Here is an 18,953-nt window from a genome sequence, read left to right as displayed (position 1 = left end):
AAGTAAGGTCTTGTAGAAACCCTGGAGTATGAGCAACTGACAACCCAGTGACAGAATGTCTCTGTGCTTTTCTTTGTTTCCTCCATGAGTTTGTTAAAGATGCCAGATTCTACCTATTTAGACTTCCTGTGAGTCTTAGCAGTAATTGTTTTGAGAGACATTTGTCTCTGTCTGCCTAATTTTGAAGTCAGCTGTTGTCCCAATCTTTATGAATCGTTTGGTCTGTGAGGATAGATGCTAAACATACAATTGTGTATAGTCACTATTCAGCTGGCATACATGTTGCCAAGGAGACACATGGGATGTATGAGAAGATTAGTATAGGGAACTCCAAGCTACTCCAGAAGTTCAGGGAAACTGAGGAAATGCTTAAGCTGGGCTGCACTAACTTCAGGGAGCACAGCGGGCAGAAACAAATGTTGTGTGGAGTAGCCATGGGAAAGGACCTTTAGAAGAGAGTACAGAACACTAACAAAGTGAGCCCAGCATCATGGTAGTACATGCTGTCAAGTGAGGCTGTGGACAAGAAAGAACAAGAATCTTGTAAGACCTTGGAAACCGTGGTGAGCACTTTGACCATTATTACTGTTATATATTATTACATTTTACATGTTAAGAAGTTTGCTAGGGGCTAGGCAGTGGTGACACACGGCTTTAATCCCAGCACTGGGGAGGCAGAGCCAGGCGGATCTCTGTGAGTTCAAGACCAGGCAGGTCTACAGAACAAGAGCCAGGACAGGCACCAAAACTACACAGAGAAACCCTATCTGGAAAAAAACAAAACAAAACAAAACAAAAACCCAACAACAACAAAAAAAGAAGTTTGCTAGGTCATATGTGTTCCCAGAGTGCTTAATTTCGATAGGATCAAACTGCCCACCTTTATGTAGGTGTGTTTGCTGGGAAAGTAGTATTAAATATACGTGTTCATGTTTGTGAGTGTAAGTGGCACTCAGAATAACCTTGGATGTCATTCCTCAGGTGCTGTCCACTTTGTTCTCTTTGAGATGGTCTATCACTGGCCAGATATACAGGGCAATGCTAACTGAGCAGCATGCCTTAGGACTTTGTCTCCATCTTCCCAGCACTGGAATATAAATTTAACACCACATGCCTGGCTTCTTCATTTGTATGGCTTCTGGGCATTGAACTCAGGTCCTCATGTTCGCAAGGCAAGTGCCTTACTAACTGAGGTATCTCCACAGTCCCCACAAAAAATTTAAAATGTATAATTTAACAGTTTTTAATATTTTCAGAGTTGTACAACCATCACTAATACCTAATTTTGAAAAATTTTGCTACCTCCAAAAGAAACTTTATGCCTATAAATAAGCCAGTTCCTACTGTCTCTTTGCCCAAGGCTTGGGCCAAAGAATTTTTTTTTTTTGTCTCTGGATTTCTGTATCGTGGCAGAACTATACAGTATGTGACCTCTTGTGACTGGCTTACTTTACTTAGTGTGTTGTCAAGGCTCATCCTCAGGAGCATGAGCCTGCCCGTTATTCTTTCTTTGGTTAGATACTGTTCCCTTGTGTGCATCCACTGCACTTTTACTCATCAGTTGATGGACAGTTGAGTTATTTCTGCTCTTTGGTAATGATGATCAGTGCTGTTTGGACTTGAGGCTTGTATCACATAACTTGCCAGGAGGGACATGGAAACCTTCACAGAGAAGAGCTTTACTCCTTTTTATTCTGCAGCATATTTCATTTACTAATCACCTTCTGTCACTTTCTGTTGCTGTGAAGAAGGCTGCACCACCAAGGCAACTCTTAGGAAGGAAAATACTTAATTGAGGACTTGCTTACAGCTTCAGAGGTTTATGGGTTCTGGGCATTGAACTCAGGTCCTCATGTTCACAAGGCAAGCACCTAATCAACTGAGGTATCTCCACAGTTCCCACAGAAAATTTAAAATGTATAATTTAACAGTTTCTAGGCGCTCGAGCAGTAGCTGAGAACTACACCCTGATCTGGAGGCTGAGAGAGGGACTCTGGACTTGGCATGGGCTTTTAAAACCTCAGAGCCCACCTGTAGTGACACACTTTCTCCAGCAAGGCCACATCTCCTAATCCTCCTAATCCTTTAAAATAGTACCGCTCTCTGGGGGCTATTCTTATTCAAAACACCATAGATTCTTTGGTAAGAAAACTTCTGTGGCAGTAAAGGTTCAATCACATGTGTTAGTATTTATGAATGGAGAAACATGCTATTAAAATTTAAGATTTTTTTTCATGGTGCTTAAAAGCAATAATAGCAGTTAATGATGCCACGTCTTGCTTACTTCCATGGTTATTCTTGTTCATTTACAGATGGATGCCAAGCAGTTCTTAGATCCTGGTTTTCAGTTGGATGACTTCTTGCCCACATTAATAGAATGCTCCTGATTGCCTGTTAGCAAGGTGCTGGGTTTCAACTTGATTAGTCATTTCAGAGTAAAAAATAAAGTCAGAGTAACTCAGAGTTTAGGGTTCAGAATGTGCACAAGGTCATGAGTATAATAAAAATGGTTTATGAGCTGTACTGGGGCATAACTTCAGGCTCAGTAAGTTTTAAGGATTAGTAAATGATTAAGCAAGAACATTTCCAGACCAAGGAGAGAAGTGTAGGCTGTGAATTTAAGCCATTTTATAGCTTGTCACTATAGGGTAGAGACAACAAGGAGTTTTAGGTAAAGTCCAGGCAGTTTTGGTAACAGTATTTAAATAGCAAGTTAATATAGAGTAGTCAAGAATGAGAAAGTTGGGAGTGTATAGGGTGTATAAAGGATGAATCATTGACATTTACTGTGACCTTTTGCATGTTTTTACTGGCTTACATTTGGTTTCTTTTAATGTTAGTGTCAGGAAGACTGATTGTTCTCAGCATTTAGTAAGCGTACGATGACTGTAAAATTGCTCCATTAATTGTGCAGGAAGTTATGGGATACTTAGTGCTGGTAAGTGGTCAGATTTGTCAAGGTTAAGCAAGTCACTTTTGGCTAGTAGACTCCTTATTTGGAAGAATTAGTAGTTTCCTAATAAATAATGCACTGAAAGTAGCTGTCTCTGCAGTTTTCCCCCGGGATAAGGGACTTGTGGGTATCTGTATTAGAAGACTCACTGTTGCTGCTTTCATAGGTGTCTGCTGTATGCTTTGTGCTGTACTGACTTGCCTCCGCTGTTTTTATTTAATCCTCATAGTACCTACCAAGATGGATACTGGTGGCATCACACTCGTCTCCTGAGGAAAGAGTCACTTGTCTGAGCTCACAAAGGAGTTACAGAGCTAGGACTGCTTGTGGGTCTGACACTGAAGGCCGTGCAACCTACTTATCACTTTATCTGCTACACTAACTCTAGGGAGATGGGAATGTTTGTTTTGGAAGGCTAGCTAAATAAGCAAAAATATTTTTATTTTATGCATATGGGTGTTTTGCCTGCATGTATATACATGCACCATGTGCATGCTGTGCCTGAGGAGGCCAGAAGAAGGCATTCGAGTCCCTAAAACTAGAGTGAGCTAGTTTGGTTGTGAGCTGCCATGTGGGTGCTGGAAAACTGAATCTGGGTCCTTTGCAAGGTCAGCCAGTGCTTTTAACCACTGAGCCATGTGTCTAGCCCTTGAAGGTTAACTTTATCTGTGGTTGTAGAATTTTGTTTTAAAAACAATTTTCTGGTTGGAGCCTGTTCCTAGAGATCTTTTCTTAGTGTGCATCACTTGGTCTCCTTGTCTGCAGAGTGAGCTCAAGGAACTTCTTCAGCTTTCTTGAGCTCTTAAGGGTTGCTGGCAGACACTGCTAAAGCACACTCCAAGACATCCAAAGGTCTCTTTTCCTAATCCTCTGAAAAAGACAGGCAACCTGATCCGTTTTCCAGAGTACTGATTTTTGCTCACTTTGCTGCTAATTTGGTTGGCAGATTTGAGGTCCATCTCTGGATTATATGACATTTCATTTAAACACAATGATGCTAGCCTTTATCCTTGTGATGCTGAGTCAGTCTCAGCCAAGAAGGGTCTTCTGACTTCTGTGTTGTGACTGAAGCTCTGGGTCAGGGTTCTAAGACCTGGGCTGATGATCTGGTTCTGCCGCCTCCTGTGCTCCACGACCTGAAAACCCCTCTCCCCTTCCTCTCCACCTAGCGGCCTGGGTGATGAGAATGGAGGGAGAGGTCATACCCGAAGAATTCTGTACTTTGTGGGGCATGTGGGCAGAGATGACTGATGATTGCCCTCAGAGCTGTGAGATTATATTTGAAGATCTTAGATTAGATTTTAGGCTTCTGGTTTTTGTTGTTACATTTCTTAGGTGTTACGTCAACTATGTTTAATCTTCCTTTTTTTTTTTCCCCTCTAGTGGTATGTGTGCAACAGAGAGAAGTTATGTGAATCACTTCAGTCTGTCTTTGTTCAGAGTTATCTTGATCAAGGAACACAGATCTTCTTAAACAACAGCATTGAGAAATCTGGCTGGCTATTTATCCAACTCTATCATTCTTTTGTATCATCTGTTTTTAGCCTGTTTATGTCTAGAACATCTATCAATGGGTAAGTGAATATTAGAATCCCCACCCCTGTTATTCTTAGGCTTAAAAAAGGAAAGGGGGAAGTTACCTTGTTCTAAATACTACCTTAGCCACAACAGTCCTGCTTGTTAAAATCCTTGACAGAAGGCTCGCTAATAGAGCCTTGTGTACCTAGATTTTTAAAATTCATTATAACTGTGCAACTAGCTTTATTAGCTTGTATTTCTGTGGTGGGAGACTTCATTCAGTGCATTTCCTGCTCTGATGTACATAGGAACCACCAGGAGATGGTGTTAAAAGGTAGGTTATCAGTTGGTTGGTCCTGAGAGTCTGTGTTTTGAGACAGGGTTTCTCTATGTAACAGCCCTAGCTGTCCTGGAACTCGATTTGTAGACCAGACTGGCATCCAACTCACAGAGATCCGCCTGCCTCTGACACTACCCCCCCCCCCCAAGTGCTGGGATTAAAGGCCATCACTACACCTGGCTGAGGATCTGCATTTTTAACAAACTTCTGGTATCAGGCTGCTAACTGTGGGATTTGGAGTAGCAAAGACTTTGAGACCAAGCCCTCAAGTGGAGGAGGCCCTTATGCTGAAGAGGAAGGTCTCTGCTTTAAGCCCATATTCCACAGGCAAGTCTTTGGAAGGGATCTGACTACTCAGCCCAACAGTAGGCAGCAGCGTGTTTGAAGGATCTGGCATTTATCCTTACGTAAAGTCTAGGCTCACCAGGAAGTTTGGTTCCTTCATATATAGCTACAGAAAAGACTTCATAAATATCATTTATCACTTCTTAGTTAAATTTTAAACACACCCAAGGCCCTACAATGGAGAAAGGCAAATTCTGGCAGTCAGTCATGGTGCCTGACAGGCCTCACTGTGCCCGGTTTTTCTATTCCCGTGAGGTTTGGATCAAGTTTCTGCTGAACGTCTCGATCCTCAGTCTGTCGTTAGGTTCTCAAATGTTTTTTCAGGCATCACAAGCCACCTCTCAGGGTCTGACTTTATTCACCTCTCTCTTGTTGAGGTGAGCTTGCTTCAGCAAACATTTGTGATTTTGTACTGGGAGTGGAATTTATACAACCTGGTCTGATGTTTTGTTCCTAAAATTGCTTACACCGTTTTTTCTGCCGTATGCCATTCATTCTTCCTTTGGAAATCATGTGTGTCACCATTGCAGAGATTTTTTTTTTTTAAATTTTTTATATTTCAAGACAGGGTTTCTCTGTAGCTTTGGCTGTCCTGGAACTCACTCTGTAGACCAGGCTGGCCTTGAATTTAGAGATCTGCCTGCCTCTGCCTCCTGAGTGTTGGGATTAAAGGTGTGCGATTCTTTATGGGGGTTCTCTATCTCTTTGAAAGTGATAAAAGATGGGAGTCTTTTCTTTAAAAAGCGCTTACAGGGGGCTGGAGAGATGGTTCAGAGGTTAAGAGCATTGGCTGCTCTTCCAGAGGTCCTGAGTTCAATTCCCAGTAGCCAAATGGTGGCTCACAACCATCTGCAATGATATCTGGTGCCCTCTTCTGGTCTGCAGGTGTATATGCAGACAGAACACTGTATACATAATAAATAAATAGATTTTTTAAAAAAGTGCTTGTAGGGGCTGGAGAGATGGCTCAGTATTTAAGAGCTTTGGCTGCTCTTCCAGAGGATCTGGGTTTAATTCCAAGCACCCACAGGGCAGCTATCTATAGCTCCAGTTCCAAAGGATCTGACACCCTCACACAGACATGCACACAGGCAAAACACCAACACATAAAATAAACAAACAAATAAATAAGTAAACAATTTTTGAAAAAGTGCTTGCATCAGCTCTTTATTTCTGGAAGTTTCAAACTAAATTACTTCCTTTTTCCTCTACCTATGGGAACTCACTTAAAATTCCTTACTGTAGAATTTGGTAGTTTGATCAAAGAGACAATATAATTAGTAAATACTATTGCCTTCCTTTATCTGTAACTCTTCTGCCTCCACCCTTTTGTTTTTATGAAGCCTTGATAGGTTGCCCAGATTGGACTCAAACTCCTGTGCTCCTGAGCTCAGTGATATATCCCCTTTGTATATTGTACTGTCTGCCTTGCTCATTCTGCAGTTATTATTATATTTTTTATTGTGGGTATATTGTGTGTATGCATGTGAATGTGCATGTGCCAGGGCATACCAGTTTGAAGGTAGTGGACAAATTGTGGGAATTGATTCTTTCCCACCATGTGTGTGGGCTGAGTTTTCCTGTCCTGGCATGCTCCCATATAACCATACAGGAACTTAATATTAATTGTAAATGTTTGGCTAATAGCTCAGGCTTATTACTAACTCTTACAACTTAAATTAACCCATTTCTATTAATCTGTGTATTGTTACGTGGCTCGTGGCTTTACCTGTCCTCCAGCATGTCTTGCCTCCTCTGAGTTTCCTGGTGACCCCATGACTCCGCCTTTCCTCATCCCATCATACTCAGTTTGGCTTTCTCTCCTAACTTTATCCTGTTTAGCTATTGGCCAGTCAGATTGTTTATTAAACCAATCATAGTGACATATATTCACACAGTGTACAGAAGGATTCTTATACAGCATGTGTGGGCCTGGGAGTTAAACTTAGGTAGTCAGGTTTGACACCTTTACCTACTGATTCATCTCACTGTGCTCCCCTCCCTTCCTCCCCCGTTAAACTTAGTGCCTCTGCCTTTCTTCCCTTTTTCCCTGTCTCCTCTTCTCCACTCAGAACTCAATTTTGAACCCACTGGTGTTTTTCACCATGTAGTGGTACTCTCTACAATAGAAATAACTACATAGTTAGGGTGAAACCTTCTTGAACCAAGATTTATCAAACTTCTTCATAGTAGAAAGAAGGCCAAGTAAAGAGAGAGTTGTTTTCTTTTGTTTGGTTTTGTTTTTGAATAGAGTTCTGCTATGTGTCTCTGGCTGGTCTTGAACTTGTGGCAACCTTCTTGCCTCTAACTCCTGATTGCTGGGATAACAGGTATGTGCCACCACACCCAGTTTAAAAGAATGTCTTTTCTTTTTTTTAAAATTGGTGGTACTGGGCATTTTACTGCCTCATACAGTTGAGACAAGGGTTCTTTATTTACCACTAAGCTGTATCCCTTGAGAGACTAAAAGCTCTTCTCAGTCTTTATTTATTTATTTATTTATTTATTTATTTATTCACTCACTCACGCATTAATTAATAGTTAATTTTGGTTTTTCAAGACAGGGTTTCTTTGTGTAGCTCTAGCTGTTCTGGAACTCACTCTGTAGACCAGGCTAGCCTTGAACTCACGGAGATCTGTCTGCCTTTGCCTCCTAAGTGCTGGGATCAAAGGTATATGTCACTACCACTGCCCAGCTTGTTTTCAGTTTATTTTATAATGAAGAGACACACCTCCTCTGTAGACTTGGGTCTAGAGAGACTTGGCTAGAGAACCTAGGATGATTATGAAGGACTAGAACCAGTGGTCAGCATTCTTTCTCCACAGTGTTTCCCAGAAGACTTGACATCATACTAGGCTAGTGTCTCCATATGTACTTGGATGATTCTGTTTGTGCTGGCTAAACATTGTAGGAAGTTTAGCTTTTCAGGGCAGCATTGGATGACTTTTTTTGTTTTTTTTGGTTTTTCGAGACAGAGTTTCTCTGTGTAGCTTTGGCACCTTTCCTGGAACTCACTCTGTAGCCCAGGCTGGCCTCGAACTCACAGAGATCCGCCTGCCTCTGCCTCTGCCTCCTGAGTGCTGGGATAAAGGCGTGCGCCACCACCTCCTGGCTGGTTGACTCTTTTTGACACTATCTTTTTTTCTGGATCCCCCATTGCTCATGTTTTTTACAGATAGGGTAGTATTTCCCTCATTTCTTCTTGGTGTCTTTAAATGTAGACTTTAGTATGTTAATTTTGTCAGCTCTGACCTCAGATGACCCCTAGCCCTATAATTTTATAGTATCATGTCAGGTTCCTTCACATCCCAGGGAGATGGCTTGGGAAACATGTTTTATAGCTGGGAAGATTTTAGGCAAAGTATTTTGTGACTTATTTTGGTTCTGTGGCATGAAGTGTCAGCATCAGGCTTCCTGGAGCCCTTCTGCTTGACTGGATCCTGTGTAGATTTTGTACAGCCATTTCAGCAAGTTCAGTCCCTTTCTCACAAGTGCTTGTTTTTCTTCTAGCAGTGGAAACAGTGGAATTAGTTATGTCTCTTACGAGATACGGCTTTCTTTGTAAAAAGTTCTCCCAACCTTCCTTGCTGTCCCTGGGGTCTTCTCGGCTCCTACTCCTCAGTCTTTCCACATTTGTGTGAGGCACAAGATTTACTGTAAATATGTTATTAAATTTTGTTAAACTCTCTTATGGCCTTCATGGCAAAAGAAGAGAAGGAATTTATCACATCAACTCCATGCTTTTTACTGCTGGTTTTGATGCTGGTCTTACTAAAAGCACTGGGTTGCCTGCATTTTCACAGTCATTGAACAGTCAGCCTGTTCTACATTCTGAGTATTTCCAGAAAGGGACAGAATGGTGCCGATTCCTCTGCTTCTGGTAGCAGTGGTTTTCTAGGATCTGAGGAGGAGCTGCATCCAGTTGCTTCAGGTTGGAGAGAACATCTTCAGAGTGGGCAGCTGGCAGCTGCAGCTCTCGGCCCGCTGCAGTGAGAATAGCTCCTTAGATTTTGTGCTGTCTGAGTTTCACCTCACTTGAAGAAAAGGTTGTTTTGTTTATAGGAAGTTGGAGAATTCCTGCCCCAGACAAACCAGGGTTGAAGAGCAGGAAGGGAGCACGCCTTTGAGGCTTGCTTGAGCTGTACCTGCTTTTCTGAGGGCCCCTTCGGTCTCCATTTCACCTCTGTCAGTCTCTTTATTTTATCTTTTCAGTCAGTACTATCAGTCTGAAGGTTTTTGTAGGACCTTTAATAAATTATAGGCCTCAGCTAACTGTAAAACAACCTATCTGAATATGGACCCACTTCCTTAATGCCAGTTGGCTGAACTTGCAAGGGTTGCTCTTTTCATCTTTTAAAATGTTTTAAATTTATTTTCAGTGTATTTTAAAACTCTTTTATACAAAGCTATTTCTTTTCCTATCACCCATTTTTGAGTCTACCTTCCTAAAAGGCATGTTTGACTCCTCTGCCTAGTACTCCGGTGTGACTCTGCTAGCCTGGCATCTCTGCCATTCCCTCCACCTTTTTTTTTTTTTTTTCCTATTTTGACTTCGGTTCTCACTTGCATTGTTTAATTTTTTTCTTTGCTTCTCCTTCCCTTCCCTCTTACCATCCCCGTGCATTTTGGAGTATCATTTGCAACTAAAAAAGAATCATGATGTCTTTACATGATATATTAGTGAATTTGCCTTTTAGCCATAAAAGATAAACTGTATTTTAAATATATATTTCATAAAGTAAAAAATTTTTGGTGCTGCTTGCTCTGTGTGTACATAGAAATATTAATATGTGTAGACTTCAACTCTTATCCTTTTTTTTGTCTCCAGGTTGCTAGGAAGAGGCTCCATGTTTGTGTTTTCACCAGATCAGTTTCAGAGGCTGCTTAAAATAAATCCGGACTGGAAAACTCATAGACTTCTTGACTTAGGTGCTGGAGATGGAGAAGTCACAAAAATCATGAGCCCTCATTTTGAAGAAATTTATGCCACTGAGCTTTCTGAAACGATGATCTGGCAGCTACAGAAGAAGAAATACAGGTACCAGTTGTAGAGGTGTGCTGGGGGTACTGGGTCTGTCTTGGTTTTAGATTGATTTCTTTAAAGCATGTGTATGTATGTTTACAGTTCTTTGTGTCTGTGGCACTGGGGTTGAATGCAGGGTCTTATGCTTGCTAGGCCAGCACTCTACCTTTGCACATATCCCAGTGATAAGAATCAGCAACAGTTTTCCATGGTTAAGAATTAAACACAAATCAGTGGGAAACCAGAGAAAAGGAATTTTCCATGGCAGCCTTATTCTGAAGCAGAGGACTTGCCATCACAAGGAACATAACATGAGTGAGAGCTTGGAACAAGTGGTCAGATGTGAGGGCCTGTCCTCTAGGTAGGATCTGGCATGTCCAGATGTTTTGTATGCTTTTAAAAAAAATTTGGTAAAATATATGTACTATAGGATATACCATTTTAATCATTTTTAAGTTTATAATTAGGTCAGTGGTAGTAGTTCATTTGTATCATCCATCCTCACAACTTTTTCAGCTCCCCTAACGACACTTTCAAATAATCATCTCTGATTCTTCCTTCTTTACAGCCCATAATCACCTTTCTCCTTTGTATGAATTTGACTACTCTGTGTGCCTTATTTTAGGAATCAGAGGAAGACTCAGGAAAGCCCTTTGACTGGCTTGTTTCATTTAGCATACTGTTTTGGTGGTTCATCTATGTTGTAGCTTGTACTTCAGTTTTCTTAGGGCTGAATAACACTATTGTACAGTTACTCCACACTGTCTATTTTACGGACGTTTGGGTTGCTTCTAACATTTGTCTTGTTACTTTTGGTTGCTGTGCTAAGATACGGTGACCAAGGCAACTTACACAAAAAAGAGTTCATTGGGCTAACAGGTTCATAGGGTGAGTCTGTGACCGTTATGGTGGGCATGACACTGGAGCAGTAGCTGAGAGCTTACCCTTTGAGACAACAACTATGATGCAGAGAGAGATAACTGGGACTAGCGTGAGCTTTTGAGAAACCTCAAATTCCACCCCCAGTGACACCACTTTAAACAAGACCACACCTAGCCCTTCCTGAACAGTTTACCAGCTAGGGACCAAGTATCCAAATCTATGAGCTGCTGTGGGATGTTCTGTATGGCAAATGTGTTGCTCTGGTTGGTTGGTAAATAAAACACTGCTTGGCTAGTGGTCAGGCAGGAGGAAGTGTAGGCGGGACAAGGAGGAGAATAAAGCTGGGAAGCGGAAGGCTGAGTCAGACACTGCCAGCCGCCACCACGATGACAAACAGCATGTGAAGATGCCGGTAAGCCACGAGCCACGTGGCAAGGTATAGATTTATAGAAATGGATTAATTTAAACTGTAAGAGCAGTTAGCAAGAAGCCTGCCATGGCCATACAGTTTGTAAGCAATATAAGTCTCTGTGTTTACTTGGTCGGGTCTGAGCGGCTGTGGGACTAGCAGGTGAGAGAGATTTGTCCTGACTGTGGGCCAGGCAGGAAAACTCTAGCTACAATGAGCCTATTGAGGGCTGTTCTCATTCAGGCCTCCACAGCCATTGTGAGTAATGCATGATTGAGTAATATAAATGCCTGTTCAAGCCCCTGCTCTCATTTTTAGGTATATGCCTAAAAGTGGACTTGCTAGATCATATGTTAAGTCTATGGTTTCTAAATTTAAAAATATATATATATTTTATGTGTATAAAGTTTTGCTTACATGTATGTCTGTGTACCATGTGCATGCCTAGTACCCACAGAGGCCAGAAGAAGGTGTTGGGATTCCCTAGGACTGGAGTTACAGATGATTGTGAGCCATCATGTGGGTACTTGGAATCAAACCCAGGTACTCCACAAAAGCACCAAGTGCTCCAGACTGCTGAGCCATCTCTCCAGCCCCCTAAGTCTATGTGTAAAGTTTTGAGCATTCATTGTACCTTCTCCATAGCACCTACACCAGTTACATCCTGACAGTAGTTGGACCCCAGCCCCTACCCAAACAGCTGTCAGTAATGATGGCTATAAAGTGTCAAGTTCAGTTTGCAGACTGCCTGGTGCTTGAGAGACTTAGGAAGAGTATTAGGTATGGAGTCCGTGGGTTCAGAGACTTCTGCAGAAAATGTAAGAGACTTCTCTGTATTGGCAGCTTACACAGTGTAGAGGTAGCACCTGCCTCTGTGATATTTGGAAGCCTTGGACAGAAATTATGTCCTCACTCACTTTCCTGTCACGTTTTTACTTAGACTAACCCTAGTTATAACATCTTTGCAGCTTTGGTGGAACAGGACCAGATTGAACATTTGGAAAACATGGAAAGTTTTAGACTAGAAAAGGGGCAAACCAAGGGTGGTGGTGGAAGGAAAAATTGTAAATATTTCATGAGACTTTAAATGGAAGGAAGAGATAAGTGTAGTTTGTGCTGTGGTCAGGCACAGCTCGATCCTAGAAGTTGAGTTATGGATAGAAACTCAGCCCTTCTCACAGCAGTGCTAAATAACTGGATGTTGTATTTGAAGGATCTTCCGTAGAAGTTTGTGACCTGGTGGACCTACTTGGTAATAATTAAAATGCATTACCCCTCCTATTAGAAGTTCATATGAAAACTTGGAGTACTTCGGCTTTTATTATAGTGATAGCTTAAGTCACATTGGATTTCTAATCTGTCCCCATATCTCCCTACTTAATTAAAACAAAACAGGGCTAGTGAGTTGGCTCAGTGAGTAGTGAGCTTGCTACCAAGTATGAAGCCTGAATTTGATCCCTGATATCCACATGGTGTGGGAGAGAGAACTGATTCTACAGGTTGTCTTCTGATTCCCACACATGTGCAGTGGTACAAAAATAGACATAAATGTAATAAAAGCAAAAAACAATGCTGGGTCTTGGAGAGAGATTAGTAGCCTAAATTTACTTTTCTTAATGAAAAGATACTGGAGAATGGAATGTACAGATGGTCATTCATGCTTAACTGGGTAGTCTGGCAGGGCTTATTCAAGGAGTAATTGTCAGGTTTTCCCTCACCTTACATGGAGAGGGCCGGGATTCTTCACCTGAGTAACATGCTAGAGGGGCTATAATTTGTAATTTCTATGCTACATTGTGAACTTAGACAATACACTTTCATTTTGTCATAAAAGAAAACTCCAACAACTCATTAGGATTCCTGGGCAGTCTGAGTACAGCTACTAATGTATCTTAAAGAATGGAACTGAGTTTACAAATAGAACTTTAGAAAATGAAGTAAGGATAAGATTGATCTGCTGTCAGCACAAGTTCAGCCGCCCCAACATAAAACTTAAGTTTTGCTTCAGAGAGTGTATTTCTATTTTCTAAAATTCCTAACCCAGAAAATGCTGTCCTGCAGTTGATTTTGAGGTGGACTAAGTGAGACCTTTTCTTTCCTTTCCTTTTTCCTTTTTCCTTTTTCCTTTTTCCTTTTTCCTTTCCCCTTTCCTTTCCTTTCCTTTTTCCTTTCCTTTCCTTTCCTTTCCTTTCCTTTCCTTTCCTTTCCTTTCCTTTCCTTTCCTTTCCTTTCCTTTCCTTTCCTTTCCCCTTTCCTTTCCTCTTTCCTTGCCTTTCCTTTCCCCTTGCCTTTCCTTTCCTTTCCTTTCCCCTTGCCTTTCCTTTCCTTTCCTTTCCTTTCCTTTCCTTTCCTTTCCTTTCCTTTCCTTTCCTTTCCTTTCCTTTCCTTTCCTTTTTCCTTTCCTTTCCTTTCCTTCCTTCCTTCCTTCCTTCCTTCCTTCCTTCCTTCCTTCCTTCCTTCCTTCCTTCCTTCCTTCCTTTCTTTCTTTCTTTCTTTCTTTCTTTCTTTCTTTCTTTCTTTCTTTCTTTCTTTCTTTCTTTTTGGTTTTTTGAGACAGGGTTTCTCTGTGTAGCTTTGGCACCTTTCCTGGAACTCACTCTGTAGCCCAGACTGGCCTTGAACTCACAGAGATTTGCTTGCCTCTGCCTCCTGAGTGCTGTGATTAAAGGCGTGCGCCACCACCGCCCGGCGTGAGACGTTTTCTTGGTGAAACATGCTGCTTCATGTCTGGCTTTTCTTTCATTGTAGACCTAAGATTATAGTTTTATTTAATCAAATGAGTAATTTGTGATTTTTAAATTACTTGGCTAAGGCATTATACAAGTATTTCTTTCATAATGTCTTCATTGTTTTACAGTGGGACTGATGACATTTTGTCCTGAAGGCAGAGCCTGCACAGTAGTGTTCTGAAACTCCTTCTTGATGAACTCAGTCCACTTCTGAAACCGTTACGTAGTAGTCTCAAGAGGACAAAATGCTTCTGAAGCTCTAGTGCTGTATATGTTTTAGGAGATACTTAGTGCAGATGGACACCTGTACAGCAGAGGAGCTGGTTACTTTCTTGTTTTGTGGCTTATACCTGTAATCTCAGTGCTGGGAGACAGAAGCAGGAGGTTGAGGCCATCCAGGACTACATAGTAATACACCATCTAAAAAAACACATAGATAGATAGATAGATAGAGACAGACAGAGAGATAGACAGACAGACAGATTGAAAGAAATCTGTAAGATAAAATATCATGAACTGGGGATCTAGCTCAGTTGGGAAAGTATTTGGCATGCAAACATGAGACTTAAATGCACTGTCCCAGTACCTATGTGAAAAGCTGAGTGTAGTGGCATGAATTTATAATCCTGCCATTGAGAAGATGGATGCAGGAGAACCCCAGGCTCAGTGCCGTGCATAGCCTAATTATTGAGTGCCAGGCCAATTCAAAGTGGATAGTATCTGAGGAATGACATCCAAGATTGACGTCTGGGCTCCATAGTTGCTGTTTTTTCTTACCTGTTCTTTGTATAATTGTAAATATAAATTATAGGTACATATTTTGAATCCACATTGATTTAGAAGACAAAGTTATAAACTTTATTGGCATCTCGGTTTTTTGTTTTGTCTTTTTCAAGACAAGAGTCTCACTATGTAGTCCAGGCTGGCTTTGAACTCACAGATCCACTACTTCTGCCTCCCAAGTGTTGGGATTAAAGGTGTGCGCCATCGTTCTCTGCTTATCATAGTTATTTTTAAAGCTGTCTCTAAATGAGAGAAATATTAACCAAATTCTTTTTGATTTTTCCAGAGTGCTTGGTATAAATGAATGGCAGAATACAGGGTTCCAGTATGATGTCATCAGCTGCTTAAATCTGCTGGATCGTTGTGATCAGCCCCTGACATTGTTAAAAGATATCAGAAGTGTTTTGGAGCCCACCCAAGGCAGGGTCATCCTTGCTTTGGTTTTGCCCTTTCATCCCTATGTGGAAAACGGTAAGTGTGGACAGGCCAACTCTTCTCAGAATGGTTATCTATTGGTAGTTTTGGTTTTGTGGGATGATCAACTAAACGTTGTCTAGTGTTTCTTAGTCGCCTAGAATTTAAAATAATACAGTTAGCCATGTATAATATCACCTTGGTTAATGCTTATCTTAATACAGACTTTGTAGCACTCTAGTACTCCCTTTGCACTATAATGATTGATACTCAGCTGGATCAGTGCATCTGTGTCTGTACTCTATGTCTTTAAATGGTGCTTGAGCCATTTATTTAGTAGCTTATAAGCCAAGTCAAGCAGTGAATTGTATTTTTTAATCTGCTAGTAGATACTTGCTAAATGTCATGGCTGTTTTGTTTTACATTTTGTAATTCTTGTCCCAGACTCTAAAAATGATGAGTGTTCTCTTTTGAAGATATTCATGTTCCAGTATGTATCATTTCTTTGAGTAACAGGATTTTTTTTTAAAAAAATTAATTTTATCACCATTTTTAGATTTGTCTCTGTGTGTTTGTGCATGTGAGTACAGCATCTGCAGAGGCTAGAAGATGGCATCAGATCCCTAGGGCCTGGAGCTGCCCTGCTTGGCTTCTGGGAAGTTGGGTCCTTTAGGAGACCAGTGCATGTTCTTGACTTTGAAACCATTTCTCTCTCCAACCCTTGTCATGTGACTTTGTAAATTAACACTGCTGGTCTTCATTGATATTGATTGAAGAGTATGCTAGAAGAGATGGGCCGTTTCCTGGCACTTAGATTTACTATGGCTTCTGACACTGTAATTTAGTGTCACACTAATTCATACTTCAGCTGCTGTGGTTTGCACTTAAGGTTGTCTTGAAAATTACGGTTTAATCCTCTCTTCTCCATTTTGATAAATTAATGTACTAATATAAAATTACTTATTGTACATGTTAATATTTTAAAAATCTTTAGTCTTTTATTTCTTTTTTTTTTTTTTCCTGAGACAGGGTCTCATGTAGCCCAAGCTAGCCTTAATCTTACTATGTAGCCAAAGATGACCTGATTTTTTTGATCCTCCTGCCTCTCTCTCCAGTGCTAGGATTTATGTGGTGTTAGAGATTAAACTTTTTAATCTTTTTTAAAACCTTTTAATTAAGGTGCTTGCATATTCCATAATTCTGTTCTTGTCCTTATTTTTCACCCATGGTCATAGTCTTTCCTTTCCTCCTCCTTTCCCTCCTTTTTTTTAACCCCCTCATTATTTCTTGTTTGCTTGCTTGTTTTGGGGACAGGTTCCCAAAATTCAGCTGGTTTGAAACTCATGATCCACCTGTTTCAGATTCCCACATGCTGGCATTGCAGGGAGGTCACTGTAATAGGGTTCTCCCGTTGTACTTAATGCTTGTCTTTACGTTTACCCCAAATTGTTGTTGCTTTGGGAAATAGGAAATTCGGAAATTCTCTCTTTCTCTCCCTCCCTCCCTCCTTCCCTCCCTCCCTCCCTCCCTCCCTCCCTCCCTCCCTCCGTATGTGTGTGTGTGTGTGTGTGTGTGTGTGTGTGTGTGTGTGTGTTTGTGTGCGCGCGCGCGCGTGCGTGCAGGCAGGTAAAGGACGTTGACATCAGTTGTCTGTCTGTTGCTCTTCATCTTTAGTTTTTGTGACAGAGTCTCACTGAACCTGGAACTTGCTGCTTCATAGCTGGACTGGTTGGCCAGCAAGCCCCAGATAGCTGCCTGTCACCCCCCCCACACACACACACCATTACAGTTCCATGCTACCACACCTGTCTCTTGTATGGGTGCTAGAGATCTGAACTCAGGTCTTATGTTTGCATAGAAGCATGTTAACCACTAAGTCATCTCTGTATCACTGAGCCGCCTTCCTAGATTTGGTTTTGAGGCTGAATCTCATGTAACCTTAACTAGCTGTGTAACTGGGGATAGCTTCAACTCCTAATCCTTCTCCTGCTTCTGCCTCTAAGAAGTGGGTTACAGGTGCTTGCCTCCATACCGGGCTTGAAGATAGAAAATCTGTAGGCATAGGAGGGCAGGAAGAAGATGGATGGAATAGCTGTCCTGTCTCCGATCTTCCTTCTCAGTACATTACGTTCCTGTTGTTGAATGGCTTTTCAGCCTGCTGCAAGTGTGCGTGCCATATCTATATATACACATCACGTGTATGTTACACAGTGAAAAGACGGGTAAGTGTCCTCTCATCTGACCTTGCTGCAGTGCCGTTCGTTCTCTGTGATGAAGCCTTGGCTCCATTTCTGCACTGTACTCGCTAGTCACTGAGTTGTGAGGCTCTGGCTTCCTGTGTCCTGATGGGCAACCACATGATAGAACTTTAATGCTGCTTCCTGGCATAGCAGGAGGAAGAAACATCAATCTAACCACAAATTTCATTTCCTTGTGTTTCTGACAAGAAACATTGAAAGGAAGTCAAGCTAAACAAGAGCGCAGTCTTCACTTAGGACTGAGAACAAGCTCCTTGATTGTGGGTGTCCAGAGCTGCCTGTGGACTCTGTGGAGTCTGGCCTGTGACACATTACAAATCTGAGACAAAGCCTTGTTGCTAGGGGTGACCTTTATTGACCTGTAACTTCTGCAGATTGTCCGGGCACTCTGTTATTGCTGTTACTTCCTTTCTCCAAGTCTCTAATTAGACCCTGATGATTTCCATGGGAAACTGTGAGGACTGGAGACTTCAAGGCGCGGTGGGCTTGTTGTGAGGGTGCCTGAGTGTGCTTAGCCTGCTTTGCTTAATTAATTAATTAACAAAAAGCAATTATAGGTGAAATGATTACTCCTGGTTTTTTGGCGGGGGTGGGGGGCAGTGTCGTGCATTTATTTAACTACAACTTTGTTGTATAGACTAACTTAGAAGAAGCAGTCTCATGTTTCGTTTTTAAAGATTTATTTTATGTGCATTTGTGTTTTGCCTGCACATTTGTCTGTGTGAGGGTGTTGAATCCTCTGGAACTAGAGTCACAGACAGTTGTGAGCTGCCATGTGGGTGCTGGGAATTGAACCTGAGTCCTCTGGAAGAGCAGCCATTGTTCTTAACTTCTGAGCTAGCTATCCAGCCTTGCCTGTGTTTTTTTTTTAATCTGTTTACTTGGTACTTTCACCTAATCTTCATTACGGGTTGATAATCTGGTGAGACGTGATCAGGGAAAAGGATGTAATTAAGGAGAATTACATTGTACAAATGAAAATTTAATAACATGATTAATTTGTTAAAATTATAATTTTATGAAAAATCATTCATGGTAAAAATGGTTCAGACAGCTTGCACAAGGGTATATAATGAAAAATCTTTTTTTACTCCAGTGTCTTTTTGGTTTTAGATCACCTAAATGTTCTTCAAATGTTACTCCACATGTATGCAAATAGAAGCTGTTAGGAATACTTTAGATACCTTTCCCCTGAAATATATCTAGGAACACACTTGTGGCAAGTGACCTGGATGTAGTGGTGTGCTGGGCCGGCTCAGACTGACTCACGGGACCCAACTGTCACATGGAATGGATGC

The 18,953-nt window shown here is 41.4% G+C and overlaps 1 protein-coding gene across 5 annotated transcripts in view; it reads left to right on the top strand.

The window, feature by feature from the left end:
• The window catches only part of Mettl9 (methyltransferase 9, His-X-His N1(pi)-histidine), a 47,829-nt gene that overhangs the window by 10,866 nt on the left and 18,010 nt on the right, over nt 1-18,953 (top strand). For 3 of the 5 annotated variants that reach the window (XM_059267530.1, XM_059267520.1, XM_059267509.1), the window contains exons 2-4: nt 4,337-4,527; nt 9,986-10,195; nt 15,270-15,454. The exons of 1 other annotated variant lie outside the window; for it this stretch is intronic. In XM_059267530.1, coding sequence (XP_059123513.1) covers nt 4,337-4,527; nt 9,986-10,195; nt 15,270-15,454 — 586 coding nt within the window. The remainder of the gene's footprint in view (nt 1-4,336; nt 4,528-9,985; nt 10,196-15,269; nt 15,455-18,953) is intronic. One more of the 5 variants, XM_059267537.1, reaches the window with a different exon arrangement.

This window comes from Peromyscus eremicus, chromosome 1, assembly GCF_949786415.1.
Source record: "Peromyscus eremicus chromosome 1, PerEre_H2_v1, whole genome shotgun sequence".
Lineage (NCBI taxonomy): Eukaryota > Metazoa > Chordata > Mammalia > Rodentia > Cricetidae > Peromyscus > Peromyscus eremicus.
This window is presented reverse-complemented; position numbering and strand designations above follow the sequence as displayed.